At 31.0% G+C, this 8,838-nt stretch overlaps 1 protein-coding gene across 1 annotated transcript; it reads left to right on the forward strand.

Moving 5' to 3' along the window:
• Nucleotides 1-638: 638 nt before the first annotated feature.
• Nucleotides 639-7,555, forward strand: LOC119614038 (tyrosine aminotransferase-like). The gene is made up of 3 exons (XM_037970131.1): nt 639-1,253; nt 6,200-6,711; nt 6,773-7,555. The coding sequence occupies exons 1-3, from the start codon at nt 1,052-1,054 to the stop codon at nt 7,403-7,405; spliced, it is 1,347 nt and encodes a 448-aa protein (XP_037826059.1). The 5' UTR covers nt 639-1,051; the 3' UTR covers nt 7,406-7,555.
• The last annotated feature ends 1,283 nt before the right edge of the window (nt 7,556-8,838 follow it).

Genomic DNA, 8,838 nt, shown 5'->3' on the forward strand with positions numbered 1-8,838 from the left:
ATTTATCAATATCTGAGTTTCACTAAGTTATCCAAATCTCTAGGAAGATCATTGTTAAATGATCAATGATAGCAAAATTTTGATTAGGAATTATGATTAGAAAAAGTAATTTATAATATTGAAATTTCTCCAACATCTTTCGAAATATAGGATCAAAATTTTGAAAAAAGAGAATGCAGTTAAGATTAGAGAGATAGTTCTTCAATATACAACAAGATTTTAACCCGTTGATCTTCCAAACCTGTAGAAGATTCTTTGAGATTTCACCAAGGGACTTTTCAGTCTGACCTCGAATTGCTTTGATTTCTACTACAAAGTTGGCAAAATTGTAAAAGTTATGATGATTTTCTTATTGCTACTGTTGTTGTAGCAGACACTGAGCAGTCAGCCAGCCAGCAACTGTTACGATTTTGAACTCAGACTTGTTACGAAAACAAACGTATTAAGGGATTTCGTCGTTTTTAACGCTGCTGGACGTTGTGTCATATGTTTGCCGTTGTTACTAACGTTTGTAGTTGTTTAAGCCACCGATCGATCGATCTAGCGCGATCGTCGTCGTTGTTGTCACACACACAACAAGTTCTAATAAAGTCAAAAAAAAAAGCGATATAAGCAGCAGCCATTCAATACAAAAGATCAGTTTAGATTCAACACAGAATTCAAATACTGTTGGTTAAAAAGAAACATATTCAAAACTGAAGCTAATAATTTTTGATTTTTTTTTAAAAAGGAGTGATAAAAAGAAATAAAACACAGTGATTTTTTTAATTGAAAAAAAAAACGGATTTTATTCTTACCAAGTTTCCTCACAGCTCCAATGCTCGTTTGGAACGATAATCAAGATACAAATTTTAAATTCATTTGAATTGCTTATTTCTAAGTGAACTGTGTGTAAAACAGAGTGTGTGTTAAACTTTTCAAAGAAAAAGAACTACTTTTTTCCAATTTTTAACAAAAAAGTGAAATTTTTTGTTTTCTCCCTATAAAATATATATATATAAAATTTTCAAGTTAAAGAATATATATATTTGAACATTAATCTTGTGTGATAATGCTTACAACTGGTTTGGAAAACTCTATTATAACTTCATCTTCTACTTCGTCAACGAATTCGGCCGCTCTTAAAGGACGTACATCATGGAATATCAAATCTTCGACATTGGCTAAGAATACCCTCAATCGTATTCGTTTTGTGGTCGAGTCTTTGAAAATTAAACCAAATCCTAGCAAGCCTATGATTCCATTGTCTATTGGTGAGTTAACATTTTTATGTAATTCTGTGATATTTAAGGTAATTTTAGTAATGAGTAGAAGTTGTATTATTAAATCGCGTTTAAGAAATTGTTTCGAGATCAGCTGATCTCTTTATTGATATTCTTAACTTCAGAAGATTGCTGTCCTTAAAAGTTTTGACTAAATTTATAACTTTCTTTTAATAATAAAACAATGTTTCAACTTAAATTTTAAAAGTCAGCTTTTCAAGAAGATCTTTTTAAACATTTCATTTTTTAATAACTGGACAAAATTTTTCCATAAATCTGTTTATCTAATCGTAGCGATCACTTTAATGATACTCAAAATCGCTTAACATGCTCATTATTACTTAGAGGTTTTCCAAATATCGCATCTTAAAGATGGAAAGGGTCGTTATAACATATTTGTTATGTCATTTGAAAATCAAATCTTTTCACTTTAAAATAAAGCTTTAAACTCGACTGTATCTTCTTTCTTCTTCAAGATATTTTAACCTAAATTTTTAAATATTGATAATTGACAAAATCTGATTTTATGACTAATTTATATGTTCAAGTTTTTGGCGTTAAATAAAGGAAATATCTATTTTTTCATATAAAGTTCTTTTAAACTTTAAGTTAATATGCTTAGAAGATCTGAGAAGATATAGCAGAGGTTAAATCTTCAAAGCCAACTGGTTGATCTTTCGGATAACATAACAAATTTTATAAATAAAGGTGTTTTCTCGATATTCTAAAGTCTCAAATATAACTAAAAACGAGTTTTCTTTTAAACTTTGGGATATGATATCTCAAAAACCTGATGTAATTGGCCTCTCTCCTATAAAATCTAAGAAACCATATGATTTCTTCTACTCTCTAAGCCAATCATTAAGGATTCTCCTTATCTCCTTACCTGATGTAATTGGTCTCTCTCCTATAAAATCTAAGAAACCATATGATTTCTTCTACTCTCTAAGCCAATCATTAAGGATTCTCCTTATCTCAGAAAGTCGTTGAAGTAGAGTTATGAATAAATTTATAAAATAAGATAATGTGATCCTCGATGATTACGATTCGTAAAACATTATTGGGTTAAAGTTTGTTCTCAATTTTCTCGAAGATTATCTTATAAAAATCAGACCAATAACTGATTCTAATACTTAAACGTACTTTTCATTGGGGAAGAGCAAGGGGAAGAGTCTGTGAAAGTTCAGAAATATTTCCCAAATGAAGTCATTTCTTTTTTAAGAAGTAAAATGACGAGACACTCAAATTTGACCCTTATACAGGTGATCAGATCTGACGAACTGACAAGAACAGTGCCGGTTCAACCAGATGTACTATTCTGTACCTACACGATCAGTAAAGTGTTCTGATATCGGAATTTCAGAAGTTGTTTGTCATAATTAAGTTGAGAAAGCACTGGAAACATACTTTATAGTATTCTCATATAAAATAAAATTTAATAAAATGTTACTTGTTTGCAATTTTAAAATTTATGACACCATTTCGAAACAATTGATTCACTACCTACCGGATTAAATTTGTTGAAGTACTTTCCAAATTCTTAAAAGATTTTGTTTTTGAAATTATTTTTTACTGTTTCACATCTGCAAATTTGAGAATCCACAGATTTCAATTGGCTCATAACAGCGAATATAAAAGAATATATTAATTTTCTTTAAAATTATTAATTTCTGATAACGAAGGGTCGAAAAACTTTCAAAACTATATCATTTTAATCCAGGAAGAGTTTTGACTAGAAATTTCTTGAATATATTAATATCTTATGATTTTAAAATAAGAAAGAAAAAAAAAACTCGTAAATAGTTTTGCACACGCATGCTATAAAACTCCTCAAAAAAGAAGAGCAACAAAACCGGCTATTACCAGATATTTTAAAAAAATATTGAATATTCAAAATTGCTCCCATAAAAATTATTTGCATTAAAACTGGATTTAAAAAAAAATACAAAACTAAGTAAAATATAAAAACAAACAACAAAATGCCGCTATAAAATCTAGAAATTTTTACAAAAAATTTTGTATAATTTAGAATATTTAATGAAAATTTTATTACCACTAATAGATAAAAAAATATATAGAAAATGATAAAAACAATTTTGTTTAAAAAAACATACTAGGGCGCGTGGCCGGCCTCTATGAAAGCAGGTTGGAGGAATACTAAATGTTTTTGTTTTTATCTTAATTTATAGAAAAAAAGAATTAATAACAAACTAAAATTAGTTTCTTATAGAAATTGTTTGTTTGACAACGCTTTATTAGCCTCACTGGTCAAACTGGATTAAAATATGAAAAAAAAACATTCCTGTTCAACTAAAACTGAAACAAATTAAAGCAAATGCTTCAGTTAAATAAGCACAAAGTTATAAAAATTTAAATTTATGTAAATATGACTCGTTTTTTAATGAATATAAAACGTTAAAATTAAAAATTAAAGAAAAAAACATTTTGCAAAAAAATAAAAAAATAAGAAATTTTTGTTATTGACATTGCTGAATTTAAAATTTTTCCATTCTCGACAACATTAGCGCCATTTTTTTGCTGTTGTTGCTGTGGGTTTATGTTGTTATTATTTTTAAAATATAAACCTGCACAACACACCTTCTTATTTCAACCAATCAGATTAATGTTTCTTTTTTTGAGTTGAATTTGTTTTTTTTTCGCCGAATTCGCCGCGGAAGTTTATTAACAACAAAATTCCTTTCATAACGTTTATGTCTAAAACTTGTGACCAAAAATATATAAATTTTGTTTCAAAAATGTTTATTTTTAATTTATTTAGTGCATTTCATCATGTTGTTTTTGTTGAAAATAAGAACCTGCTTTGATATTTTGTAATTTGCATAAAATGTGGTATCACCTGATTTAGTTGTTGTTATTGCTGTGATTTGTTTTTGTTTTCGTATACTTTATTTAAAAAAAAGCCGGTGTTTTGGTATACTTTTTTCTTTTTATTTCTTGTTACCTTTACTTTTATATTATTCACATTTATTTTTCTAACTTTTGCAAAACACAAATCAACCAACTGCGCAAATAAACTTGGTGCACTAGTTTTGTTTACAATTTATGCTAGTTAAGTCACATATTCGATTAATCACTAAGCCTTTTATCACTCTCATCTCTAATATCATTTACAGACAAAAAGAGGGTGTGTTTATTATGTTTTACATGATAAGTGTTGCCAATATGATTTGTTAGGTATTTTGCTAATTGTTATGCTTCTATAATTAACTTGATTGGAAATTTTATACGCGTGCTATCGAATGTCCAAACATCTTTTAATAATTAATACTATAATTTGTAGAACTTGTTTTGTTCCGTCAATTGTTTATTTTTCTATAGATCAATTCTCAAATTGTCTCAAGTTATTTGATATCACTATTACTCATCTCAATATGTTTGTTAGTGATGTGTCTGATCATCCTAAACGAAGAATAACCGTTAGTTATGGAATATATATATTGCTTTGTTGTAATAATTATTACTTTGTTTTTTTATGGATCAATTACGAATCTAGTCACCAATTGGCACGGGGCAATTCAATCTGTTTATTAATCATCAATGGGTTTTTAATGGTGTTAAGCCATCCTTAACACAAGCTTATCTGGTCGTTTGTATATTTCTATAGACAGTATGGTTTCTTTTTATACATACATATATCAGGGCAGTCTTAAAATTTCTTTTAAAGTCATATTGATATTAGCTTAATTTGAAATTTTTGTGCGGGAACAAATTCTTCCCACAAGAGGCTGTATAATACATCAGATACGAAATACACCTATGCCGCTATTGGACCTGCTCTTTGACTTGGAAAATGTTGGTGGAAAAAACCTTATTTTGTGCTCTATAATGGAAAACTCAGATGATACGGTATTGTAGTCCGATGTTTAGAAACTCAGTTTCCTCCATGTAGTTCCTTAGAATTTTCCAAACACTATTTCTGAGTGATGTAATATCTGGAATACATCGCTACCAAGATATTTTACTCTAATTTCGACAATAATAAAGAAGGTGTTGCCGAGTTCCATTCTATTCTCCACATACACTACATCCGTCTAAATCCGTACATCCAATTTTGTATAATTGTGCCTCTAATCCTGTACGTTCACTCAAAATACATAACATCATCCTAATGTCGGACTTTCATATTCTGAGGAGGCTTCTCGACATGCTCTCGTTTTGCCACCAGATCTTTGGGAGCTACACACGGCTTCATTATACCAAGTGGCCACATAGGATTATGTAGCCCATGTTTTTTGTACATACATCGATTAATGATAGAACTTTGGATTATTTTGGATATTTTGACCTTTTGCATTGGTCATAAAGCTTCAGATGCCTTCTCAGCTTTATTTACTCCGTATAAAATCTCAGAATTAATATGAGTTCCAGGGCATGAAAAACTGGAACTTTTAACATATTGTCCATGGACGGACGTGAATCATGATTTAAACTTTTGCGATCGATATGCAGAGTCCGAAAATGCATTGTTCAATCATTATGCAAAATACTTTTCATCGTAGTTCAAGGCCACGATTATTTTCAATAAGTTTGGCTTCAAAGCTATCATTGAGGAATGTCGCAAATGCACAGTGCGACAAGTTAAAACATTATTTTAAAACTGGTCTAATGTTTGGCTTGGGATCAATTTCTTTTTATATACATTGTACAAATTAATTTTCACGTTTGATTAATCTCTATCCAAGCATATTATGCAGTTAAGATCACATTGGAAAAATAATTATACATATTGAAGATAAACAGATTGATTTGATTGACAGAACGGGAACATGTCAAAAACGCATTTTTGTCCAGCAGATTGATTACACATGTACAACTTAAATATAGAATGTGATATTTTGTACAGATCAGTTAGTAACAAATAAGAAAACTATTTGGTAGAATCATACCGATTATATCACTTTAATTTTTCTTTTCAGGTGACCCCACAACCTTTGGCAATCTACGTGCATCCGATGAAACCATGAAGGCTCTATTGGCGTCCATAGAGAGTGGCAAATACAATGGTTATGCCCATACCCAGGGTCATGAGTCAGCCCGTAAGGCTATTGCCAAATATAGTGCCCATCAAAGTTCCGAGGAAATTCATCCCGATAATGTGATCTTAACCAGTGGTTGTTCGGCAGCTTTGGAATATTGTATACTGGCTTTAGCAGAAACTGGTCAAAATATTTTGATACCCAGACCGGGATTCTGTTTATATCAAACCTTAACCGAAGGTTTAGGTATTGAAGTGCGTTACTATGACCTCTTGCCCGAAAAACAATGGCAAGCTGACTTAAAACAATTGGAATCGTTGATCGATGAAAATACCGCAGCCTTGTTAATCAACAATCCCAGTAACCCCTGTGGCAGTGTGTTTAGCAAAGAACATTTGGAAGATTTATTGGCCATATGTGAGAAATACTATTTGCCCATCATAGCAGATGAGGTAGGACATTTTAGATTATAAGAAAAATAAATAGTTTTCTAATATTTTGTTTAAATTTCAGATTTATGAACACTTTGTTTTCCCCGGATCCAAACATATTGCCGTTAGCAGTTTGTCCAAGAATGTTCCCGTTCTCTCCTGTGGTGGTTTAACTAAACGATTTTTAGTTCCCGGCTGGCGTACCGGTTGGATTATCATCCATGATCGTGAAGATCGCATGGCCGATGGTATTAGAGGTCTCAAAAACATGTGTGGTCGTATTTTAGGTTCGAATACCTTAATCCAAGGTGCCATACCAGATATCTTGGAAAAGACTCCCCAAAGTTATTTCGATGGTGTCATTGATATTCTAAGTGAAAATGCCAAATTAGCCTTCAATATGCTGAAACAGGTGCGCGGCTTAAATCCTGTCATGCCCAATGGTGCCATGTACATGATGGTTGGCATAAATATTGAACAATTTCCCGAATTCAAAGATGATACTCATTTCGTACAGGAGCTGGTGAATGAACAAAGTGTTTTCTGTTTGCCTGGTAGTTGTTTTGAATTTCCCAATTATATGCGCATTGTGCTGACAGTGCCAAGAGAAATGATTGAAGAGGCTTGTTCACGTATGGCTGAGTTTTGCGAGGCTCACTATAAGGTGGACAATTCAATAATTGAAAATAATTTATTAGATGATATTCAGTACTGAGGATTAAAAAGTGCTGAATTTCTTTTTTAAAGAATTTACATTTATTTTTTTACTGTTTTTTACCAATTGCATTTATATTTTATAGTCATTTTTAGTTTGTAGTGTTTAATATTGTTTATTTAAATAAAAAATATTACACAAATGTTTTACGTTATAGAAATGTGTTTTTGTTTTATAAAGTTAAAGAAAAATCTTTTCAGAATTACGATTAAAGCTTGACACGACAGCCATTGTTTGAACCAGGCTATCATCTGTATGTTAAGGAATAAATTGTTTGCTATTATCGCTGAGTTACTGACATTTTCAAATGGGTCAGTTGGGATTTAACAAGACAAAACACTCCTAAACATCTTCCCATTAGTGTTTAATTTGTATAGAGTTCTAGAGTCATATTGTCAACTGGATAATATTGCCAAATCTTACTTCCATTCCTAACAATATTTAATGATTCAGTGTTGAATCTTTGTCAGAGCGTGGCAAAGTAGACATAAAAGTCACTCGATCATTCCGTATAGGTGAAGCTTGTGGATTATATAATAATCCACTTCCCGTGCTTTATTTCCAATAAATTATTTAGGCCAAGTATAAATGTGTTGGTCCATATTACTTTTGTGGTAGCAGACCACCATCTCTGCCAGATGTCCATTGTTTTAGTGATTCGGAAATGGATATAGAATGTGTTCGATATCTGTAACCAGATTGTGGCAAGGTAGACATAAAGCTGACTTAATCAATCAATATATACAGGCAGGTACTGGATTATACAATAATCCACATCCCGGTGCTTTCTTTCCAATATATTAATTAGGGCAAGGATAAATGTGTTGGTCCATATTTCTTTTGTGGTAGCAGACCAGCTGCCAGCTATTCATTGTTTTTTTATTGAGCTTCCGCCTTCGTAGTGTGTATGGAAGGAGTTTCTTCTGCAAATAGGACCACCGGATGCATTACCGCTATGGCAAACGCTGATTTACCTTGTCAGAAGAGTTCTATAATCACTATAGACACAGAGCGTCGTCTATATCTATTTATCTATCTCCAAGAGTTATTTCCATTAAAACACTTACCGGTCAAAAAATTTATTTCATATAGAGCACTGTTTTCAATCATTCAGAATTCATTCCAAAAATATTATATTGTTTCCACCTTAACACGGGGAAAGATTATTGTAATTAAAAAAAGGTATTCCTTAAGAATATATATTCTAGTATATTCTATACTTTAGCTAGAAATTAAAATTTTGTGTTAATCGAATCCCAAGTCTTCAAAAAGTTAACGTATCACTTCAATTTCTTTAAAGTAAATTTTATTAACAACACTTCTTTAATAATCGTCTTCTTCTTCTTCTGTTGCATTTCTTCTGTTTAAAAAACGTCAACAACATTTATTTCATATTTTCTCGTTAACGGTAAATTTAAATGTGTTTAATAATC

This window comes from Lucilia sericata, unplaced genomic scaffold, assembly GCF_015586225.1.
Source record: "Lucilia sericata isolate MDLA Ls3-8-SP2 unplaced genomic scaffold, ASM1558622v1 Contig002526F_arrow, whole genome shotgun sequence".
NCBI lineage: Eukaryota > Metazoa > Arthropoda > Insecta > Diptera > Calliphoridae > Lucilia > Lucilia sericata.